The sequence below is a fragment of the Mesoplodon densirostris genome, chromosome 4 (genome assembly GCF_025265405.1).
Source record: "Mesoplodon densirostris isolate mMesDen1 chromosome 4, mMesDen1 primary haplotype, whole genome shotgun sequence".
Taxonomy (NCBI): Eukaryota; Metazoa; Chordata; class Mammalia; order Artiodactyla; family Ziphiidae; genus Mesoplodon; species Mesoplodon densirostris.
In genome coordinates, this window is record NC_082664.1 from 164,526,315 (window position 1) to 164,550,837 (window position 24,523).

The 24,523-nt window shown below is 46.0% G+C and overlaps 1 protein-coding gene across 1 annotated transcript; it reads left to right on the forward strand.

The window, feature by feature from the left end:
• The first annotated feature begins 3,448 nt into the window (after positions 1-3,448).
• PROSER2 (proline and serine rich 2) lies at positions 3,449-24,413 on the forward strand. The gene is made up of 3 exons (XM_060095420.1): positions 3,449-3,586; positions 21,485-21,737; positions 23,440-24,413. Exons 1-3 carry the CDS (start codon positions 3,449-3,451, stop codon positions 24,411-24,413), a joined length of 1,365 nt encoding a protein of 454 aa, XP_059951403.1.
• Positions 24,414-24,523: the final 110 nt, after the last annotated feature.

Below are 24,523 nucleotides of genomic sequence, written 5' to 3' on the forward strand. Positions count from 1 at the left end.
GAGGGTGATTGCTTTTAGGAGAGTGGTGACATCACAGTGGTGTTTCAAGATTAATCCAGCAGAAAAATACAGCAAAAGGATGGCCAAGAGTGGAAAAAGCAAGAACAGTCAGATGTGGTAAAAATGGTCCTGAACTTGGGAGGGGGACCAGAAAGGAAGTGGATCCAACTGACATTGGGCAGGAAAAATCAACAGGGCTGGGCAGCTGGTTGGTTGTGAGTGGCAGGGACAGGGAGGTGTCAAAGATGTCCCCAAAGCTGTTTGTGTGACGAGGCTGAAAGCCACTGTGCCTGAGGACGGGTCTTTGACAAGATGACTCATCTCCGGGGTTTGGTGAATAGTGGAAGGACCTAGCTCCTTGGGCTGCTCTGCAGACCTGACTGTGGCCATCTGGAACTGTGACGGAGTTGGGTGATAGTGGGAGGAGGGCTGGATGCCTTCCATCCAGGCCATTCTAGGTCTTTCTGGAATGTACAGGGGAGGATGAAGAGGAGGAGCTGCCTTCCTCTCTGGCTCCAGTGCACTCACTTTGGAGGTTCACTTGCCCCACCAGCTCCACCAGTTCCACGAGCACCATCAACTCGGATGGCGGCTGTGCCCTGACCGGCCATGCTCGGCAGACAGAGATTTACCAAGACTGTAGAGCACTTGTGACCTTCAACCTTAGCAGAAAAGGATGTTCCTAGTAAGTACCGAGCAACAAACACAGGAAGCCCAAGAGAATCAACAGAAACAGGCACAGGCGGCTCTAGTTTCCCCTCGTGGCGCTAGCTTGTGGCGCCCCCGTAGCGAGCCTGCTCTGTGCCCTCTGGGAGAAGTCGGTTTCTTCATCTATGGAGCCCTCTTAGTCTGACCCTGGCCTCCCTTTTCTAAAGTGCACTGTTAGCAAACACAAAAAGTGAGCCCTTGTTTGGGCAAGGAGACTAGATACTGTGAGGTGGTCATGACCTCACAGACTCACGGCTCTGGCCGCTCTGTCAGACGGATCTGCTCCTGCTTCTTTACCTCACGCTCTCCCCTTTCCGGTGCAGACCTTGCCCCCACGCTCAGAAATCCACGCCCCACAGTGGCTCACCCATGGAATTCTATATTTTTGGCTCCTGGAGAACTAGGACCAGGGAGCCCCTGGTTCTCAATTCCTTAAGAGATGAGAGAAGATGGACGGCTTGAGCCTGTGAAGGATATTGAACCAAGGTTTCCACTTTCTCCCCAACAGACTGCCTTCTGGAGAATTCTGATTAGCTTCCTCATCTTCTTTCATGGGAATAATTTGTGGAAGTCTAAACACTACAGTTTTACAGCATCAGAATAGCTTTTAAAACGCTAGTAGCACAGGAGGAAGGCGTGCTCTCGGGTGGTGTAGTCAGTTACCACCCTCCGCCCCACGGAGGGACCCAGGTGCTATCTCATTGCACAGATCCGGAGCCAAGTTCCAGGTCCTGCCCCACCGAGCGCACGGTCCCCCAGGTCCCTCACTGGAGGTGAATCAGTACCTCGCTTCCCGTCTTTCCTCTCACTGTTGTCAGGGGAAGACTCACTGCCCGCCCCCACCCCACCTGATGGCACCTATGGTGGTTTTAGCTCACGTGCCCCTCGGGATTCTTTAGGGGCTTGTAAGGCCACCTGGTGGTGCTTTCAGTCTAGGGAGGGGTGAGCATCTATTTCCTCACTTGCCGTAACATCAGGTCATATGTAATGGACAGGAGGCATATTCCCTCATTCCCTACTAGCCTTCTTTGGTCTTCTGGAAGGTTTTGTTGAACTCAGTTGTCTGTTGTTCAGGGGCTGAGCTGAATTTCCTGCTGGAACAGTCAGAGGACTGTATGAGACTAGGGCTCGGGGGGGACAGTTTCAGTGTCCTTGTTCCTGAAAGTGGGAACATGAACTTCCCGATGGTATTAACTGATGGGACCTTCGCATTTTATGTAGAAACTGCAGTAGTATCATGGCCTCCAAAGAGTCTGGAATTTCGGAGATGTCAACCAAACTTCCGTTAGTAATTTGTTAGCTCTTGTCACTTTACCTCAACTCTGAACTGTAACGAGGCTGGAAAAGGAACCATAATGTTGTGGTGTCTGAGGCAGAAGAGAAGAGAATTTATAATTAGTACAGGGAAAGCCTGAGTCTGAGTGTGACGGAGCGTGAAAGTACAGACCCGAAGAGCAGAGGACGGTGCCAGAACATTGTTTCATCAAATTTTAAGCACGGGGCCTCCCTGGTGGCGCAAGTGGTTGAGAGTCCGCCTGCCGATGCAGGGGATACGGGTTCGTGCCCCGGTCTGGGAGGATCCCATATGCCGCGGAGCGGCTGGGCCCGTGAGCCATGGCCGCTGAGCCTGCGCGTCCGGAGCCTGTGCTCCGCAACGGGGGAGGCCACAACAGTGAGAGGCCCGCATACCGAAAAAAAAAAAAAAAAAAAAAATTTTAAGCACGAAATAAATTTTTAGTACACCCGTCTTTCCTTAAAAATAATTCTTACTACTACTCAACCATAAAAAAGAATGAAATAATGCCATTTGCAGCAACATGGATGGACCTAGAAATTATTATACAGTCAGACAAGGACAAATATCATATGATATCACCTATATGTGGAATCTAATATATGAACTTATCTACGAAACAGAAATAGACTCACAGACATAGAGAACAGACTTGTGGTTTCCAAGGAGGAGAAGGGTGGGGGAGGGATGGATTGGGAGCTTGGGGTTAGCAGATGGAAACTATTATATATAGGAGGGATAAACAATAAGGTCCTACTGTACAGCACAGGGAAATATTGATATATTCAATATCCTGTGATAAACCATAATGGAAACGAATATAAAAAGAAATATATGGGCTTCCCTTGTGGCACAGTGGTTGAGAGTCCGCCTGCCGATGCAGGGGACACGGGTTCGTGCCCCAGTCCGGGTAGATCCCACTTGCCGTGGAGCGGCTGGGCCCGTGAGCCATGGCCGCTGAGCCTGCGCGTCCGGAGCCTGTGCTCCGCAACGGGAGAGGCCACAACAGTGAGAGGCCCGCGTACCACACACACACACACACACACAAAAAAGAAATATATATGTATGTATAACTGAATCACTTTGCTTGTACAGCAGAACTTAACATTGTAAATCAACTCTACTTCAATAAAAAATAAAATAAAAATAATTCGTACGTCTTCATAATGGAGAAGGAGATAAAGGAGAAATGGAAATGAGCATCACCAAACAAGTTGACTTCAGGGGTCCTAATTATCTTAGTCCTAACAGTCCAGGCGTGTGGACCAGCTGACTGTATCTCGTGACGCCTGTTCATCCTGGGGGAATGAGGCCTTCGCTGACTGAGCTCACTAACCCTTGTCACCTTGTGCTTACTCCTCCAGAGGTGACCCACTACTTGGGCATGGGACACCGGCCCCTTCCCCACTTCCTGTGATTGAGCCAGCGGCCGGGGTTACTGTGGGGATGCCTGTCCATCACCAGAAGTCAGACTCTTGGGAGATGGACCCTGACTTGTTGCCCGGCTGCAAGCTTGGTGGCCTGAGCAGAGGGGGCAGTCTGGAGAGTCGGGCCAGCAGCTCTCGTTCCAGAAGTCTCACTCGGGTGAGTCCCTGTTTCTCTGGTGCTCTGTGTGCTTGAATGTTGGCTGATTTCGCCCCCGCTATCAGGAGTATCTTACAACATCCTTTTGGGGTAACTAGCTTGACGTCTTGGAACACTCGCTCTCTGAAGCAGCATTTCAGTGTGAATCGTATTATGTTTTGCACAAAATCCAGAACAGTGATAACTTGGCTGCTAAGACCCAGAGCACGCCGTGCCTGAAGGTGGTCACCAGCCCAGGCCAGGGCACCTGCCTTTCAGGTCCAATGACTGGAAGAAGGGAAACACCTCACAGGATAACATCAAATTCACTTTAAAACAGATGTTTAAGTCCTTTACAAATATAAATGCTTTCCTATCCCTTTCTCTCAGCATCCAGACCTTCACATAAGTGTCAACAAGCTTTGGGAACTTTCACAAAAAGTCTGTAAAGTTAAGAGATGATCTTTTGGCCCTCCCCACCCCTCAGGGTATTCACCTTTCAGGATGGAGACCTTCATATTCATAGAGGGAAGGACAGGAGAGAGTCTACCTTGGATCTCAATAAAAATGGTCCATTGTTCATCTCAGCCCATCTTCAATGGGAGCACAAATTTTCTAAAGAGACACCAATCCCTAAAATTAACCCCAGCTATGCTGAACATAAGAAAGAAGTGTACAGAGGGCAGTTAATAGTAACAATATAATTTTATAGGCTCCTACTTGCATATCTTCTTTTTTTCAATCACCATGGTAAGTATGTAATAAATATTATTTGATTCGCCAAAGGAAAAATATATACAAATTACTCTCTGAATATCTGAGAATCCATAAATCCTTAAGAATAGAGAATTTGGGACTAATTTTTTAATTTAAAAACTGTATTTAAAGAATATGTTAAAAGAATAGGTAGAAAGACATACAGATTAATACTCCAGTCATTAGTGGAGTCTGTTCTCCAAAGCACAGTTAGGAAGCAGCTCTGCTGTGATGTAGAGGGTATTTCTAAAACATGGCGTGGATAACTTAGGAACCATAGTCTAAAGGGCTGCCCTGTGTGCGTGGGGAGGGAATAAAGTCGAGAATGGTCGTCAGATGACCTCGGTCTCTGAGGAAATGGGTGTAGTGTGTTATGAGTCAGTGCTCGAATTATTTTCTTGCCTTTCACGTTCATTTTCTTATTGAACTTGAGGCAAATCTCTTGACATCCTTTGTACCATGGCCTCTTTTGATAGAAAGCTGAAGCAATACCTGTTCTCTGTCTCTTCCTGGGACAGTCCGTAACCCCAAGTGTGTCACGTGTGCTGAATTTGGGGCAGGAAAGTCGTTACTTTTCTATCTCCATTGTAGTCATACAGGGTCCGTTCTTCACATGGACCAGCTCATACCACCCTCACCACATCCTCTGCGGTGGGTCAAACTCATATACTCCAAAGACAGAAAGGACTTGATTGAGCTCTGCAAACCCGTCCATGGAGGACTGCCTTCCGTCTGTTCTGTGTAGGTAATTTATCCCTTTGCTCAAATACTGAAGCGCTGTTCTCGGAGGTGAGGACAGAGGCGGAGCTTGCAGTCTAGTGGCTGTGGTTCACCCTGACAGAATAGGCTGCAGATTCGCTTCCCCAGGCAGCAGACTCTGAGATGGACAACGTTACAGCACAGGAGGCTTATTAGGGCTGTTCCTGGGCTCAACATCTGGAAGGAAGAGGAAGCAGGGTTTGGGCAGAGAGAGAAGCTGGGCTGTGAGGCAGACCCAACACAGGCCTTAGCTGTTCCTCAGGAGGGCCTGGAGCTGCGGGGCCGAGAGTGGAGCCTGGATACCCACTCCGCCATCAGCCCTGGGATGAGGACATCCCTGGGGGGAGGCACGACCTTGACAAGACAGTTCCTTTCAGTTGGAGACAGTCCCCAAAGGGGACTGACAGCTGAGGGCCACCTGCCAGCAGCATTCCCAACAGATGGGGGACCAGGTCCTTCATCCCCAGGGTGACCTGGGGGGCGCATCACACTCCCTACCAAGAAGGTGTAGGAGAAAAGAAACAGAGCCTTTTAGAGGGACCGAAGGCACCAGAGCAGCTATAAAATGTCTGAACTAGAAGAAGCAAGACTGTGAAATGAATTCGGGGAGTTTACAAGAGACCACCATATAAATACAGCTCTTCACAGAGTGTCTGTCTAGGCAGTGGGGTGTTCATTCCATCACCTGGCAGATTTGGAGAATATGCATCATTTTGACTCTTTGTCAGGACGTCAGACCCAGGAATTCACCTTCAGAGGCAAAAGCTCTTCTTTGAAAGGAGGTCTACTAAGTTTCAGCTCCAGAGTCACAAGGAGAAATGGTTTATTATAAAACTTTTTATCATGGACGTATTTTTTGGTAAGATATGAGAATTATCTTTAGGTTCAAAGACAGAAAAGACTATAAATCTCTTACATTTGTAAATCTCAGGAGGTCAAGATGGGCGAGGTGAGCAGTGTTATGCCTATGAGCCGCCTGTGCTGGAAGGGCTTTGTGAGCCTTAGTGCCGGGCTAAGTAGGTTCCACAGTGGAGCCGAGTACAGATCAGAAGGACGTTCCCCAAGGTATTTATAATTTCTCTTAAGTCCTCCCAGAAATCCGTATGCATTTTGCAAGTTGCTTTCTTTACTGATACTAATCAGTATCCTGAAAATCAGCTCAGAATAGTAATAAACACAGGATACTGGAGACATGCCCTGGTTCAAATTCAAATGTGCCTCCCTCTGGAACCTGGGAAAAGTAACTTAATCACTTTCTTCATTAGTTATTTTCTTCAAAAAGGTGGGGGGGGGAGTGGGATAATAATTCTTTCTCAAGGGTTAGAGATGAAATGCCCAGCATCTAATCAGTGCTTCCTAATTACTGGTACAAGCTCCTGTGCGTGCCCTGTTAGCCCCAGGTGGAGAATAACTCCACTTCATCCTGCCCCGTCATCCTGTTTGGATCTATGCTTTCCCATCTATCCATCTCTTACGAGTAGCCTTCTGAATTTCTTTCTTTGACCAGTAAAGATGGGATGGTAAAAGGGAGTCTAAATTTGGGGAGGGTCTATATGTTTTTATTCTAAATCCTCAGCCTTTTTATGACTTGTCTCTTTAGAACGACAATCAACTGTAGTAGTTTCTCCACTCCCTGTTCTTTATTCCCTGACCTCATAAAAGGTTTGTCAGTAACAGTGTTTTTAGGCCTCCAGATTGTATGGGATTAAATAAATGCACCCCTTGGAGGGCTCTTTAAGTAAAAGATAGTTCCAATTTATAGAAGTGTGTATTTCTTTTAAGCAATGGTTATTTTTAAAAAGAAGATAAAATATTAATGCCTAAAGTTAAATGAGAGTATTGTAAAATTTTTAAACACTAGTTGAAGTGTGGCCTGGAAGATGACAGATCTTTGCTTTTTAGAAACCTTTCTCCTGAGCCAGTACAAGTTAAAAATTAAAATAGCTGCTTAGGTAGGATTGTTGTGGCTATCCACATGGCCGCCGTCATGACCCAGGCTGTTCTAGGAGGGTGAAGTATGTGAACTTTTTATCGCTCAAGAGGCTAGTTGTGGTTGTGTACATGTATTGTTTTTCTTGTAAGGAATTCTTCCTCTGAACATTTTCTAGCAAAATGTATAGCTAGAACTAGAACAAACTGGCCAGGACTTCTCTGGTGGTGCAGTGGTTAAGAATCCACCTGCCAATGTAGGGGACACGGGTTCGATCCCTGGTCCGGGAAGATCCACATGCCTCAGAGCAACTAAGCCTGTGTGCCACAACTACTGAGCCTGTGCTCTAGAGCCCATGAGCCACACCTACTGAGCCCACACACCACACACATGCCACAACTACTGAGCCCACGTGCCTAGAGCCCGTGCTCCGCAACAAGAGATGCCACCACAATGAGAAGCCTGTGTGCCGCAATGAAGAGTAGCCCCTGCTCACCGCATCTAGAGAAAGCCCACACGCAGCAATGAAGACCCAACACAGCCATAAATAAATAAATAAATAAAATTTTAAAAAAAGAGCAAACTGGCCAAATCCTTGTATACTTGACTAAGAGGGTCTCTTTTTCCTTTGAACTGTAAGAAGGACATCGTCAGTACAGTACAGTTGGTAGTGTAGCTCTGGAACTTACCACCTCAAGAGGTGATGGGGATTCAAAATAGAAGGTTCAGGAAGGGTTTAGAGACATTCATAAATGATAGCTCTTTAAGGTGACAAAGGAAGCTCTGGGTATAAGGTGACATATTCTTAAGCTCTTAAGGCCAGTATCTCAGACACACATCTCATCAAACAGCCGGGGTGCACTGCCAGGGACCAGTACTGCATCATGCCAGGATCCTTAGGTTCTTCTTCTGCACATGGTCTGAAGCCTGCTCTGCCCGGCAGGCACCCTGAAGCTTCCTCCAGAAAAGAATATGATTTAACTAGCTGAAAAGACGGGATGCTCTTAATACCCATAGGAATTGAGGAATTTCATAATGTGTGTGCCACTTTGAGGGTGGATTGGAAACAGCCCAAGTCCCCAAGCGTACTTCCTATTCATTTTTGTCTCTAACTTGGGCAAAACCAATGATCCAAATTCATTGTTTTTGGAGATTTGATATTCAGTGAACTGTCTTGAAACCCTGCCTGGTCCCTTAGCAGACAAATCTTATAGCCCTCAAGCCACATAATAAGCCTGTGATCAGACAGCGGTCGTCAGCTCCTGATCACCCCTTCCTTCTCCAAAGCCTCTGAGGTCGTTTGGCCTCACCCGTCGGTCGTGGAAGAAGAAGGTAAAGCAAGCGGGGGCGAAGCCGTCTCCATGGCTGGCTCCGCCTGAAGTCTAAGCAGGACACTAGGAATCTGACATGCTTGTTGCCAGACAGTTTCAAGGAGAAGACACAGAACAGAGGCGTGGGAAGGAGAAGCAGACTGGTCAGTAGTAACCACATTGTCCTTTCAGCTCTGGCTCCTTCCCCAGATTGAACCCAAAACTTCCTGGACAGAGCAGCTATTTTAAAACAAAGCTAAACTGCTTTGAGGAGAGTTCAATTCAGTAAACATGCAGTAAATGCCTCCTACATACCAGATTGGATAGGTGATGGAATAAAACTCAGTTTTAATCTTTTCGGGAACTCACAGTTTAGTGACACGACAGCCACGCGGAGCTCTGGGACATGTGACAAGCTTATGTGGGGTCTCACGCATGACACCACGCGCTTAAGGCGTTTCCCTCTCAGTCGGGACCACTTTATGACGTTGTCAGTTCAGGGAAGTTTACGGCGGCCAGGGAGCCCAGCGTTGTCCTTCAAAGCCATGATTCTTTCCATCTGTAATCAAAACTGCTCACATATCTCATCCCCCGCGGGCTTGTCTGTGTCTCTTTCCGGCCACAAGTAGAGGTTTACGTTAACCATAGTGAAAAATTACAACAGGGACTAGTTAGAAATAACCCTAATTAAGCCCTTGTAATGAAACCATGTGAAAGGCCACGTGCACTTATGGTCTTTCTTATGAGGTTGCCAAAGTAAAGCGTGGCATTCACAGCGGGGTCGGAAGCACAGAAGATGCTGATTCCTATTTTCTTCTCGCTGCCCCTACATTGTGTTTCAACTCCTGGGGGGCGTCTCTTATCACCTTGGGTTTTTAAGCCAATAAAGCCTTGCTCAAGTGTCAGGGAGATCATTTCGGTGTTTGTAGAAAGAGAATGTGACCATCAACTCACTTTCTGCCCGAACAAATACCCAAGGCCGCCTACTTGGGAGAGTTGGGGGTTAAGACATCTTGACTCATCTGAAGAAATTATTTTAGCCATCATAATCTTTCTTAAATTTTCTTTCTGGGCTTCCCTGGTGGCACAGTTGTTGAGAATCCGCCTGCCAATGCAGGGGACATGGGTTCGAGCCCTGGTCCGGGAAGATCCCACATGCCGTGGAGCACCTAAGCCCCTGCATCACAGCTACTGAGCCTATGCTCTAGAGCCGTGAGCCACAACTATTGAGCCCACGAGCCACAACTACTGAGCCTGTGTGCTGCAACTACTGAAGCCCGTGTGCCTGGAGCCCGTGCTCCGCAACAAGAAAAGCCACCACAGTGAGAAGCCCGTGCACTGCAGCGAAGAGTAGCCCCTGCTTGCCACAATTAGAGAAAGCCCGTGAGCAGCAATGAAGACACAACACAGCCAAAAATAAATAAATAAAGTTTATTAAAATAAATTTTTTTTTCTTCTTTCTTTCTTTTTTTTTTTTTGGTTGAAGATACAGATAAGTTCAGCTGGTTCTTTTTTTTTTTTTTCCTCCTTCACAAGGAGTTACCACTCTTGTCTTAATCTGCCGTTAAATCCAATCTCTTTGTTTAAAAGAAAAGCAAAACAAAAGGAAAAAAAGCCTAAGAACTGAATTAATTCAGTGGCTTTTTTAGGTGGGGGTTATTTTAGTATGAGTGTTTTAAGCCTTCTCGACGTTTTTGTTCAGCCAAACAAACAAAGGTTTTTTCCTCTCTGCTGTTTGCCTAAAAACAAATCTCCTGTCCCACGTTTGTACTCCCATAGGTATGTCTAGGATCGCTGACTTTTATCACTGCTGGTCGCATTTGTCTTAAGAGTTGGTCATCCAGCCAGGACCATGTTCCTCTCAGAGCTCCACCGGGACTAGAGGGACAATTTTGCTGTCATCTTTGCAGGCGAGGATAGGTGGCACCAGTCCGGGACTCTGTCCTCCTCCTCATGGGAGACTTGTTCAGCGTGCGTTCCAGTTATGGCAGTAGATTTGGCGTTTTGAATTTTCTGGTTTGAATACATTAGAAATTATTTCTTCACCATCATAATACATAGATTAGGGTAGAAATGCAGTAGATTTAGCGTTTTGAATTTTCTGGTTTGAATACATTAGAAATTATTTCTTCACCATCATAATACATACATTAGGGTAGAAATGTATGTACTCCCAAGTTCTTGAAGCAAAACAGTGTTTCCCTGAGAGGCTTATAGACATCACCTGCAGTCAGCATGGTAGGTGGGGTAGCACAGGTGAGGGATGGTTTTCTAGACCGTTCTTTTAGCTTCAGGAGATTTGTAGCCTTAAAGAACTTCCCTTTATTCCACATCCCAAATTGGCGCATTAAAAACTTCATTGATAGAAAGGAATTAAAAATTTTTTTTTCTGCTGTCAGCCTACTACCTTCCAAATAATAGGGACAAATGTTCGTTCTCTTCCATTCACCCCTTTCCAAGAAAGCTGCTATGTTTTCTTATCCCATTTCCTCTCTGCTTAGTTCTTTGGGAACTTACTTAGCAAATCTCTCGTCCAATAGCACCAGTGGTCAAACAGGGACCACCCTGGCCAGGGCACCAGCTCTCTTCCCTCCTCACATGGGGCCACTGGTCCACTGCCTTGCTTTTTTTTCTTAAATGTATTGTAACAGCTTTATGAGATGTAATTCACATACCCTGTGGCTCACCCATTACAGTATGCCATTCAGTGGTTTTTAGTAGATTCACAGAGATGTGCAACCATCATCACAACCAAATTTAGAATATCTTCATCACCCAAAAGAAACCCGTGCCCACTAGCAGTCACTCCCCGCTTCCCTCCAACTGCCCTAGGCCCTGGGCAACCGCTCATCTGCTTGCGGGCTCCATAGACGTGCCTGTGCTCGCTGCCTTGCCCTTCAGGCCCTGCCACTTCCCCGAGGCCCACGTCTTCCTCTTTATCGTCCCTGCCTGAGAGAGGCAGTGGCAGCATCTCCTGGGAATAGAGGTGTAGCCAGAACTCTCTCAGCCAAGGGCCACGTGCCCCTTTTCTGGCCCTGAATTCCTGGCTCACCAGCCCTTGGCACTGCAGCTTTTCTCCGTTTCTGCTTCCTTTTCTCTCCTAGGTACAGGCAGAGTCTGGGTTCATTTGGAGGGCAGCTTCTTGTTTGGGGAATTAGGCAACAGAGTCCACGGCGTGTTTGGCCCTGCCCCTTAGGTCAAGACTCAAGGCCAGGCTGATCACGAACAAGTCACCCAGCCTGTCCTCCAGCCTCTAACGCTCGAGAGACACCTTGGATAATTGACGATGCAAGAATCTGAGTCTGCCAGGACCTGGGGCTCTGATCGCTGACCAGCCTGGTTAAAACTGATTTATGGGGGGCTTCCCTGGTGGCGCAGTGGTTGAGAGTCTGCCTACTGATGCAGGGGACACGGGTTTGTGCCCCGGTCCAGGAGGATCCCACATGCCGCAGAGCGGCTGGGCCTGTGAGCCATGGCCGCTGAGCCTGCGTGTCCGGAGCCTGTGCTCCGCAACGGGAGAGGCCACAACAGTGAGAGGCCCACGTACCGCAAAAACAAAACAAAACAAAACTGATTTATGGGGACTTCCCTGATGGAGCAGTGGTTAAGAATCCGTTGGCCAATGCAGAGGACATGGGTTCAAGCCCTGGCCTGGGAAGATCCCACATGCCGCAGAGCAACTAAGCCCATGCATCACAACTACTGAGCCCATGTGCCACAACTACTGAAGCCTGAGCGCCTAGAGCCCGTGCTCCACAACAAGAGGAGCCACCGCAATGAGAAGCCCACGCACCGCAACGAAGAGTAGAAGCCCCTGCTCACTGCAACTAGAGAAAGCCCACGCGCAGCAATGAAGACCCAATGCAGACAAAAATAAATAAATAAATTTATAAAAAGAAAGGGAAATAAGTAGAACAGAACAGAAAGCAAGCAGAGAACTGGTTCTGGCCTTGGCCGCTCTACAAAATAGTTGTGCGACCCTTGGAAAGTCATTACATTGCCTCTGCACCCGGTTTTCACACCTTCAGGTGAAGGAGCTGGACTGACTAATCTCCGCGTTGCATCTGTGAGCCCGTGAGTCCTGCAGTTTGTCGCACAACATAAAATGGTTGAATAGGAGCTTCCCTTTCTAAGCTTATTTTCCAAATGAAATCTTATGTTGGGACTCCTTGCTTTGAGGTTGGATTGGACGTGCGGGGTGTATATACCCCATTCTCACTTTTGCCGCTCACTTAATTGGGAAATGGGAGTGTGTCTTAAGCTGACGGCGTGTTACAGGTCAGTTGCCTATTTAATTCTACTGTCTGTCTAACCAAAGAGAAATCATTATACCCAGCCAAAGTATCAACAGATTATCTAAAATCTTGGAAATACCCCTATTGAAACACTGAGTTGGGAAGGTCAAAGTAGGAGGAAAAGGGTAGAGAGCATTAATTTATTTCCCCAAGACGTTTAATTCAACAAATAGTTGGGGCTAAGACTTTTTTGGTTCCGGTTGTTACCATTATCATGTCACCCTAACAACATCCATGGTGGTTGTAATTATTAACTAGGGGGATCTTTGTCATGCTAAGAGCCCTGCTCATTTTAGACGTGCAGGGTTTTTGTCGTGATGGTGGTTAAATCACCGAGCTGAACTTCTCTGCACAGAGAGAAGAAAAATGCGAAATGTCTTAGGGTGACTCTGGGAGGAGCAGGGTTGGTGTGGTGTGTGCTGAATGATGGGCGTGAGGTAATCTAGCAAGACTCAGGCTAGATTAAGAGGAAAGAGGAGGAGAGAGGAGGCAGGATGCTCTGCGCCACCCGCCAACCCGCAATAAGTCTAGAAAAATCACAAAACGAGTAGCATCGCTGGATTTTTTATGAAAGTTTCGTGTTCTGGTGGCCAGAGGGCCAAGACAGACCTACATGGGGAGGAGGCAGCTGACACTGAGGTTACAGTGACTGCATCCTGGACATGAGACAAATTGTCAGCTCTGTGCAGAGTTCACAGATGCCTCAGACATGGCTCTTTCCTCTACATATAAAGTCCAGCAAAGGTGAAATGCATGGGTGATGAACAACTACAGTAAAAAATAGAATTTTATACGAAGAGTCAATTCTTCCTGTTAAATAACCCTCAACTCCATCTGCTTCTCTCTGTTCCCATCACCATGGCTCTACTTTAGGTGACTTTTAACTTTTGTCTAAATTGTTTCCATATTCAGTTGTCCATACTGTTTCCTATTTTCCACACTATAGCCAATGTGATCTCTCCAAAATACATATCTAACTACCCCTGGTCCCTTTTTGTTTAACTCTCACCCACTTCTTTCAGATTATTGACAATCATTTCATCTCCAGAGTTTTTCCATATCAGAACCCCTGCCCCAAAAGTGTGAGTTGACACCCATACTATGTTTCCCTAACTCGCCATAGTCACCTTGTCATAGCCATTTTGTCTACTTTCTTGTCTGAAGCCCTCATTAGATGGGCTAAACCAGACAGCAAGAACATTATTTACACCCTCGTATATACATTGCCGGATGCTTACTAGATGCTCAAATATTTGAATGCATGATTCAGTGGGTGCTATGGGGGTAGGCTGGAGGTGTGGTGACATTTAAATTGGACCAGGAAGGACAGGTGAGATGTGGCTGTGCAGTCATGGGCATTGCTGACAGAGAAACAGGTCTAGGAAATAGCAAGTGATTTGATTTGATTATAGGGCAAGAATTAGCAAACCCCACTCTGTAGACTAAATGTGGCCCCCCGCCTGTTTTTGTAAATAAAGTTTTATTGTAACAAAGCTAATAAGCTCATTCATTTATATATCACCTGTAACTTTCACACTGCATTGACAGAGTTGAATAGTTGCCACCATTAAGACTGCAAAGCCCCAAATATTTACTATGTGGCCCTTTACAGAAAAAGTTTACCAGCCCTGCTATAGAGTATAAAGGGGAGAGGAGTAGGAGTGACATTTAAAAGGTAAGTAGGGTGGCCCCCGCTCGCCGCAACTAGAGAAAGCCTGTGCACAGCAACGAGGACCCAACACAGCCAAAAGTAAGTAAATAAGTAAATAAATTTAAAAGGTAGGTAGGGCCAGATCCTGGAGTTCTCAGAATAAAGTGTAAATGCATTAGTCATATAGACATGAAGGATTTACAAGATTTTAACCCTGGTTCTTTTGTTAAAACCTATTCCTCTCTTCTTTGGTTCAGTGCTCAATAAAAAGTATTAAATAAGGAACGCCTTGTGCCCATTTTCCCCTGTAGTATCCTGCTACTCTTCTAATGTGCCTTCACACGGATCCTCTTATTAGAGGGAAAAATTGAAGTTCTTAAGGGCTACACAACTGCTAGATACGTAAACTGATAAACTTACAGAGATCTAGTTAATACAAAACTGTTACAATTTGAACTGGAGAATAATTTTCCTTAAAATCACTCTGTTCCCCCCCCCAGCCCCACCTAATCTCAAAAGAAGTGGAACAGAAAGATAGGCCATGAACTAAAGTCTAAGGGCATACTGTTTCCTAAGTTCAAACTTAAAAAAGGAAATCCATACAAAATCTGATTATAATGAAAGGAAAATTATAATCTGTCTTGTGGATATATATGCAAAAATTCTAAACAAAATGTTAGCAAATCAGATTCAGTGTTGTATAAAGAGGCTAATAACATCACAACCAAGTTGGACTTATTCCAAGAATGCAAGGTTGGTTTAACAGTTGAAAATCAATCACCTTACTTCAGTACATTAACAGAATAAATGAGAAAATTGTGACAACTAAAATTGTCTCCAGACATTGTCAAATGCCCCAGGGAGGGTAAAATCATCCCCAGCTGAGAACCACTGCAATAAATGAAGAAAAAGCCTTTGACAGAGTTCAAAACCCATTCATTATTTTAAAGACAAACACACTTAGCAAACTAGGAATAGAAGAGAGCTTTCTTAATCTGATGAAGATCATCTTTTAAAAACCTATAGCAAACACTGTACTTAATGGTGGAATATTGAAAGCTTTCTCCCCAACATTGGGAACAAGATGAAGATGCCACTTCTGTTCAGCTAACTGGAGGACCCTGGTGGTACGATAAGGCAGAATGAAGAAAATGAAAGGCATGAGGAATGGAAAGGAGGAAATAAAAACCTCTCATTTATAGACACCACTGTTTATGTAGGAGACTGAAAAGCACCTACAGATAAACTGTTAGTACTGTGCAGCAAATTTGTTAAAGTTGCTTATTTCAAGGTCAGTATATCTTGTATTTCTATAGACCAGAAACATTTAGAAAATGTTCAAAGTGATGCCATTTCTAATAGCACCACAAAACATCAAATACCTAAGAGGAGAGAGAACAAAATCTGTAAAAATCTCTACACTGGAAATTACAAGATATTATTGAGAGAAAATAAGGAACCGGATCAAGGCATATCAAACGTTAGTTAATCAGTATTACACAGAGGGTCTGTTGAAAGAGATCGAAGGCCCAACCCCTTAAGGTTTCTGATTCAGTAGATCCGAGGTGGGGCCCAAGGATTTGTATTTCTAACACGTTCGCGGGTGCTGCTGCCACTGCTGGGTGAAGGACCGCACTTTAAGAGCCACTAATCTAAATAAGTGTACCACACGGATAGAAAAAACATTGTAAGACATCAGTTCTACTCAATTTGAAGAACTTCCATGAAGTCCAATCAAAATCCAAGCATGGGGGCTTCCCTGGTGGCGCAGTGGTTGAGAATCTGCCTGCCAATGCAGGGGACACGGGTTCGAGCCCTGGTCTGGGAAGATCCCACATGCCGCGGAGCAACTGGACCCATAAGCCACAACTACTGAGCCTGTGTGTCTGGAGCCTGTGCTCCGCAACAGGAGAGGCCGCGATAGTGAGAGGCCCGCGAACCGTGATGAAGAGTGGCCCCTGCTCGCCGCAACTAGAGGAAGCCCTCGCAAAGAAACGAAGACCCAACACAGCCAAAAATAATAAATAAATAAATAAATAAATTAATTAATTAAAAAAAAATCCCAGCATGGGTGTGTGTGTATATTTATGTGTATATGGAAACTGACCAGCTGATACTGGAAATAAAAAGGGCCAGCACAAACTTAAAGAAGAACAGCAAAACAGGAGGGCTTCAAACTCGAGACAAACTATAATGTTATAATTAAAACAGTATTTTATCATTGTACAAACAGACAAGTAGACAAATGAACAGAAAAGAGAATCTAGAAACAGATGGACTCATGACCTGTCACCTGATTTACAACCAAGGGGACCTGCAGTGGGGAAACGATAGTCTTGTTTTTTTTCTTTTTTTAATTTATTTGGCTGCATTGGGTCTTCATTGCTGCGCATGGGCTTTTCTCTAGTTGCGGTGAGCAGGAGCTACTCTTCATTGTGGTGTGCGGGCTTCTCATTGCGGTGGCTTCTCGTTGCAGAGCATGGGCTCTAGGCGTGTGGGCTTCAGTAGTTGTGGCACATGGACTCAGTAGTTGTGGTTCGTGGGCTCTAGAGCGCAGGCTCAGTAGTTGCGGCGCACAGGCTTAGTTGCTCCGAGGCATGTGGGATCTTCCTGGACCAGGGCTTGAACCTGTCTCCCCTGCATTAACAGGCAGATTCTTAACCACTGCGCCACCAGGGAAGTCCCGAAACAATAGTCTTTTCAAGCGGTTTTGCTCGAACTGTTGGGTATCAGTGTAGGAAACAGCAAATTGTGACCTCACACCATACACAAAAGTTAATTCCGATGAATTGTAGCACAAATACGGAAGTTTAAAAACAATCATGCTTTTAGAATAAATAAAAGCAGGTGAACGTCTTCATGACCATGGAGTAGGTAGTGGTGTCTTAAATAGGACACAAAAAGCTCTAAAGAAAAGACTGATACATTGTACTACACTAAAATTAAGGACTAGTCACCAGAAGACCCCCATTAACAGAGAGAGAAAGCAAGCCACTGGGTAGGAAAAAATATTTGCAATAAATACACCCACAAAGGATTTGTATCAAGTATGCATAAAAGAACTCCTACAAATTATTTCTTTAAAGACAACTTGATAGAAAAATAGGCAAAAGACTTGAACAGGCACTTCATAAGAGGATCTCCAAACAGCCAGTTAAGTATTATGAGGAAAAAAATCTCAACACTGCTGTCTTCTTGGGAATGTACTGAATATCAGAAGGAGATGCTACCACATGCAGGGCCATGCACCAACCAGTGTGTGTTGGTCCAGCCGCTTGGGAGAACTGTTAGGCTATGTCTACCAAAGCAGACACGTATCTTATGACCCAGCAGTTGTATATAGGTATATATTGCTTCTCTTCCCAGCAGTGTTCTGTTTTGCTACCTAAGTCATGCTGTAGGTATCTCTCCCCAGCAATATTCTGTTATTCCTGTTTACTGAACCCATGCCATGGACAGTCCCCTTTTCCTGAGTGGACTTCCTTTACGATTCAGCTAACATGGCCAAGCTAGTTTGAGAAATTTGCATGTGTTCTTGTGCTAATCATCCCCCAAACAAGTATATACTGTGCCTGAAACTGAAGAAAAGTCTCTAAACCTCTGGACACTGCAGGCTCTGTGATGGGCCTGGATAGGTGGGCATTTGAAGACCTCTCAGATAACGGTATGAAGTGCATTATTCTATACCACATGGACCAACTCTTAGTCACCTTTGCTTCCACTATATTTTTTCCTGTTGTTTTATCAAAATTTATTTTCATCATAAAGACTCAAATACTTTTATAAGGTTTATAAAAAGCATTAGTCTTACTTGTACCCCTCCCCCCATTTCCAACTCACTGGAGGCAACGACTTTTAACTCATTCCTGTTTGTTATTTACCTTCATTTTCCCCCACTATTGACATTTTATCCTTTCAGTACTTTTTGTATTTGTGGATATATGAAGTATGCATATATTGATATTTAAATTGAGGCAAATCTTGCTTATCTGCATTTTTTTTCACTTAACATTATATTCTTTTGAAAAAAACATTTAAAATGGCTGTATAATATTCCATCTGTGAATGTGCCCTGATTTGTTCAACCATACCTTTATTGTTGGACATTTTAGGTGGTTTCTCATTTTCTTGCTACCATAAATACTGGTATAATTAGTATACCTGTGGGTGTGGGTGTGTGTTGCTATAGAGGAACTGACTCACAGATACATGCTTTGTCTCATAACTTTAGTTTTTCCTGTGGTTGATAATTGCTTTGGTTTTATTTGCTTGCTTTGTTCATGTTCTGTGTGGCCCCATGACTTGCTCTGAACTAGGCTGGTTGTTCACTGCACAGCTGACATCATGGGGACAGCACCGTTATCCTGGGGTTCCCTCTGCTTTCTCTCATTCTCTCCTATATTCTGGCTCCCAGGTTTTTCTTCTTGGTTCCTCCCTTATCTAGGGGAACAGCCCTACCTCCACCCCCCCTGCAGTAGCTTCCTGAGAAAGGCACGCATGGGAGATCTGCTGGTTAGACCTTGTGTGTCTTAAAAACACCATTATTGGGACTTCCCTGGTGGTGCAGTGGTTAAGAATCCACCTGCCAATGCAGGGGACACAAGTTCGAGCCCTGGTCCAGGAAGATCCCAATGCCACAGAGCAACTGAGCCCGTGCGCCACAACTACTGAAGCCCGCGCGCCTAGAGCCCGTGCTCTGCAACAAGAGAAACCACCGTAATGAGAAGACCACACACTGCGACGAAGAGTAGGCCCCACTCGCCACAACTAGAGAAAGCAGCAACGAGGACCCAACGCAGACAAAAATAAATAAATTAAATAAATAAATTTTAAAAAACACACACCATTATTCTACTCTAACTTTAACTTGATTATGTACAAATTCTAGTTCTGAATTCATCTGGAATTTTAAAGGAATCACAACACTGTCTTCTGGCTTCCAAAGCTGCTGCTGAGAAGTCTGTTGCTGTTCTGACTCCTGATGTTTTGTTATGTGACCCGTTTTCCACTCTGGGAAGCTTTTAGTATCTCGCCTCGTCTCCCATGGCTGAAATTTCAATTGATGGGCCTTGGCATAGGTCTGTTTTATTCCTGTTCATCAGGTTATTCTCACAACCCTTTGATCTGGAAGCTCACATCCTTCTGTTTAAGGACATTTCCTTGAATAATTTTACTTGTTTACTCTGATCATTTCTTCTCCTCTATTTTTCCTCATTCCTCTTTCTGGAACACATTATTCAGATGTTGGCCCTCCCACTCGTATTCTCTAGTTTTCTGCTTAAAAATATTTTTTTGACTTTTTGTTGTGCTTTTCCGGTTTCTCTACTTTATCTCTAGGCTTCTATTTCATTTTTTTTTCTGTCATAGTTTTAATTTCTAAGAGCTCTTTTCTGTCTTCTAGTTTTTAAAAATAGCATCAGATTCTTGTTTATGGTTTCAGTCTCTCCTCTGATCCCTCTGAGGATGTTCATGATCATCTTTTTGGAATTTTTACCATTCTGCATAGTTTGTTTCTTGTAAGTTGCCTTTTTTTTCCTTCTTGTTTTGATGTGTCTTTCATGTTAAAGGTTTTTCTCAGCTGCTTGGTGATCATTAGCTATATGAACACACTTAAGAGTAGAATGTTAAGAAACTGATTAAGAATTCTGTGCTGGGCTTCCCTGGTGGTGCAGTGGTTGAGAGTCCACCTGCCGATGCAGGGGACGCGGGTTCATGCCCCGGTCTGGGAAGATCCCACATGCCACGGAGCAGCTGGGCCCGTGAGCCATGGTCGCTGAGGCTGCGTGTCTGGAGCCTGTGCTCCGCAATGGGAGAGACCACAACAGTGAGAGGCCCGCATACCGCAAAAAAAAAAAAAAAAAAAGAATTCTGTGCTGGAGTTTGTTGACGGTGATTTCACTGGTAGAGTGATCTTGCTGAGCTGTTTCCCTGGGGAGCCCAAGGTGTCCACCTCTTGGCTCTTGGACCATTCACTTCCCCAGAGAAGACCCTTCCAATCCTCTGTCCAGAGGGTCAGTTTGATTCCCTGACTCCCAGTTTTCAGAACGGTTCTTTACCATGAACTTGGCTTGACGCCCCCCGGCTTTACCCTCTTTAAGAGTAAACATCTGGGGCTTCCCTGGTGGTGCAGTGGTTGAGAATCTGCCTGCTAATGCAGGGGACACGGGTTCGAGCCCTGGTCTGGGAGGATCCCACATGCCACGGAGCAACTAAGCCCGTGAGCCACAACTACTGAGCCTGTGCGTCTGGAGCCTGTGCTCCGCAACAAGAGAGGCCGCGATAGTGAGAGGCCCACGCACTGCGATGAAGAGTGGCCCCCACTTGCCACAACTAGAGAAAGCCCTCGCACAGAAATGAAGACCCAACACAGCCCAAAATTAATTAATTAATTAATTTAAAAAAAAAACACTACTCACCCTTAATATTAAAAAAAAAAAAAAAGAATAAACATCTAGTTTTCTGCCTGGGTGACCCGATTGCTTCTGAAAGAGACTCTCGTCCAGTTCTGCTCTTTTCAATGTCATCTTAGCCAGACTTCCAGAACTGCCCAGCACCTCCCCGATGCTGTGCTGAGCCTTGTGAGGGCTCTCCATGCCACAGCAGGTTGATTCCGGCCCCACCCCCAGCTGCTGACTAAGATTCACCGTTCTTGGATCCTCTGAGTCAGTCACCACCTGTCCTTCTGCTGTCTACCCTCCCAAATGCTGTTGCTATCACCTCATTTCCTAGGATATTTGTTTTTGTGACTTGTATCTTTAAAAACAGATAAAGCCCATTTTTGTTTTAGTGAGGTTTCTGGAGGGAGAGGAGATAAATACGTGAGTTCACTCCACTGTCTTTAACTAAAGATCCCCCCATTGCTATTATGGGGAAACCAAGCATATCTGTCAGCAGTAAGTTGAAAAGACCTCTTCCAAGGAGATACTGAAGAATTGCTTTCTTGTCATTGACTCACGAGGAACAAAAGTGTCTAAGATCCGTAATCTGCTACACTTTTTGGACAGACTTCTTTCTCATGCAAGTCGAATGGTGAGGGACACACAGGCAGAGGTGCGCCAGCAGGGCTGCCTGGATGGTGCACTCCTCCCAGACGGGAAATTGGAGGGTGCCATGAATTCCACCCCAGGCTCTGTATTGATCCCTACATTGTTGTGGGGTGTTTTCCCTTCAGTGAAACCACTGTTGCTTTTATTCCTCATGTCCAAACCTTTTGTACAGGATGATGAGAGCCTGAAGTACCTCACACATGAGGAAAAGGATGTCCTCCTGTTTTTTGAAGAGACGATTGATTCCCTGGAAGACGACTTTGAGGAACAGGTGCTGTGTGATGGTGATGCTCAGTGCCACTCTCCACAGTCTCTGGAAGAGAGCACTTCTGGTCCCTCCGAGCCAGAGGACGTCGTGGACTTAGTGCAGCTGGGCCCTGGAGCCGGGGAACCCGAGAGCCTTCAGGATGTGACGGAGGCAGCAGGTGAGGACCAGAGAACAGGTCCCCTACCTCTGACGTGGCTTGTCGTGTGGTACAAGACACTGAGGCCCTCCTTTCTGTCATGTTCTCTGTGTTTCCAGCCAGTATAGTAGCTCGTGGGGCTGATCAGATTTTTGTAGGGTAGAAGCATCCTCTTGGTAGTCTAATTGTCCAACCTAGTAGGTGCTTTCATGGCATATTAGGATGAAAACACATGGAAGGGAAATTTCAAAAGGGCGAGAATAAAGAATGAGACTAATTGGGCACACAAACATTGCATACATGGATAAAAGAAAAAAGAAAACTGGAAATGGCTTCAGGAAACAATCCCATTCTACAAAGAAAATATACAAAGGACTTGTACTTTAGCCTTTGAGGTTCAATCTCAATTCTTGTGCAAGATTATACCCCTATTCCAAGGTGGGAGTGTTTGAACTGAAAAGTCAGCTGGTTCAGGAAAACAAAAATGATCAGAACAAAAATTCAGCTCAGCATCTGCTTTGTAAAGTTTGCTTGATTCAGGGTGGCATCAGAGGAGAGGTATGCTTTTTGCCCCTTGAGTTCTGTGATAGAACCAGAGGGACATGGACAAGGAGAAAATGTTCTTCCAATTTTTTTTTTCCTGGTTGGAAAAGATACTGGAAATGTGGACAAGAGGATAAGGATTGGAAAAGATGAGGGAAAAATAGGATGGAAAATATCTTTGCTCTGTTGACTACAAAATACTTCCATTTGTCACAAGCCTCTAGAAATATATCCCCACCCCTTTATTTTTGTAAGCAAGTCTGTGTATTACACAGAATTTCATGTACTATTGGTTATATGTTCCAAATATGGGGCTGAGTTTGCAGCCATCTCTTCAAAGAATAGACTTAATATGAACTTCCCCTTTTTATCACTTCTTCTTTGAAGTTTAGTTCCTAAAATTAATTTGAACCACTGATCCCTTAAAAATGTCAGATCATATAATTGTGCCAAAGAAAACATTTTTTTGAAAGTAAGCCACTTGCCCATCAATTCTCTAACATGATGTTTTCATAACAACTTTAAGTGCCCACTCTGTGGCAGGCATTGTGTGAGATTCTGAGGATACAAAGATAAATATAATACATAGCTCCCAATTTTGCAGCAGACACGGGTGTATAAATACTAGTGCAGAAAAGTGTTAGGTGATCTGTGATCACGTATGTTAGGATATAGTAAAGAATCATAGGCTGGTGTATTAAACTCTACTGGAGGCTGTCAGGAAACATTTCTGTTTCTAGAGGAAAGTGACACATCCAATTATCCTTCATCTAGAAAGACCTGAGGGAGGGGTTGGTGGGTACCACAAACTTCCCAGCCTCCATTTCCCCTCTGTAAAATCCCCCGTAAGGTAAGCTGTTGTTTCCTCCTGTTACATGTCTCAGGATGATGGCTCCTTAGAAACTTGCTTTTACCATATGCTTCCCAGGTACTGTTTCTGGCTTGCACATCTTTCACCACTGCTAATCCATTCTTTCTCGTCAGGTGATTATGAGAATCATATACTATGTCCTCTTTCACTAGTCCAGGGAATAGGGTAGGGGGAGTTTAGCTTACAAGAGGTACTGTTGAAATTGGTATTGAATCCCTTTGAGACCTTTGTAAATTCAGTGAAAAGGAAACGTGATGCATTTATTTCTGCATATGGTGGTAGCTTATGAGGATCCTTGCTACTTTTCAGGGGCTGGCGCTGTTGGTAAGGAAGACACCCCTGTCCTCAGGAAAGAGGATGCTGAGAAGTCTCCCCCGCCAGACCCCCCAGGTCCTGAGGCCCTTCCCCTGCCGTCTCCCCACCCTGTCCCCGCAGCAGCCCCGGCCCACCCCGGGAGAGAGCCCCCTCCTCCTCCAGCAGAGCACCCCAAACTGGCCCGCTCGGTCCCCACTCCGCTCATCATCGCCCAGAAGATGTCTGAGAAGCTGGCAGGGAACGAAGGGCTCTCGCCCACATCCCCATCCAAAGAGGGCAGGCCTGCAGGATGGAGGACGCTGACTAACGTGGCCCCTCGACACGGAGACCACTCGCTGTGGCACAGACACGCCGCACAGCCGGCGCCCAAGATCCACCGCTTCCCGAGCAACATCAGCGTGACCAACAGTGCGGGGAAGGACTTCAATAAGACCATCTCCAAGGCCGCGGTCAACGTGCAGGAGCGCAAAGCCCAGGTCCTGGCCAACATCAATGGGGTCTCCTTCCTCTCCGTGGGGGAGACGGAGGACCGGGCCCAGAGGAGCGAGCCCGCCGAGCAGAGCAGAAGCGTCTCCCCGGAGCAGAGCCAGCCGGGCCCGGCCCGGGAGGCTGTTCCCGCGCGGGCAGGGGTGCACGGTGGCCAGCAGTCCAGAGGCGTGCAGACGGAACAGCCCCTGCCGATGGCCAATGGCTTCCAGAGCCTCCACGACATCCTCAAGAGCCATCCCGGGCCCTTTGTCTCTACAGGGAAGACGGTCACCTTCCGTCCGGACCCGGCCCTCCCCAGCAAACTTGCACCCCGACAGCCGGACTGCGGCCAGGACGCCAGGAAGCGGTCGGGCTCGCTCCCCCGGGCTGTGGGGTTCAGACCCCAGGGCATCACTGTCCAGTTCTCGGGCCGGGGCTCCACGGAGGAGGCCCGTCGGGAGGCCCTGCGGAAGCTCGGCCTCCTGAAGGAGAACTTGTGACGGAGAGTGGGCGGCGCTGGGGGAGTTAGGGTGACCAGCTACGTGTGGCCGAACATGGATGTGCGCATGCGCACAGCACAGTAGCAAAGCCCGGACTGCGGAACCCCGTG

What these genes read in the sequence shown, in the direction of transcription:
- PROSER2 (XM_060095420.1), top strand. Translation starts at nt 3,449, where the DNA reads ATGCCTGTCCATCACCAGAAGTCAGACTCTTGGGAGATGGACCCTGAC. An exon ending in GTTCCAGAAGTCTCACTCGG is followed by an intron (nt 3,587 to 21,484) that starts GTGAGTCCCTGT and finishes CCTTTTGTACAG; the next exon opens with GATGATGAGAGCCTGAAGTA. An exon ending in GGATGTGACGGAGGCAGCAG is followed by an intron (nt 21,738 to 23,439) that starts GTGAGGACCAGA and finishes GCTACTTTTCAG; the next exon opens with GGGCTGGCGCTGTTGGTAAG.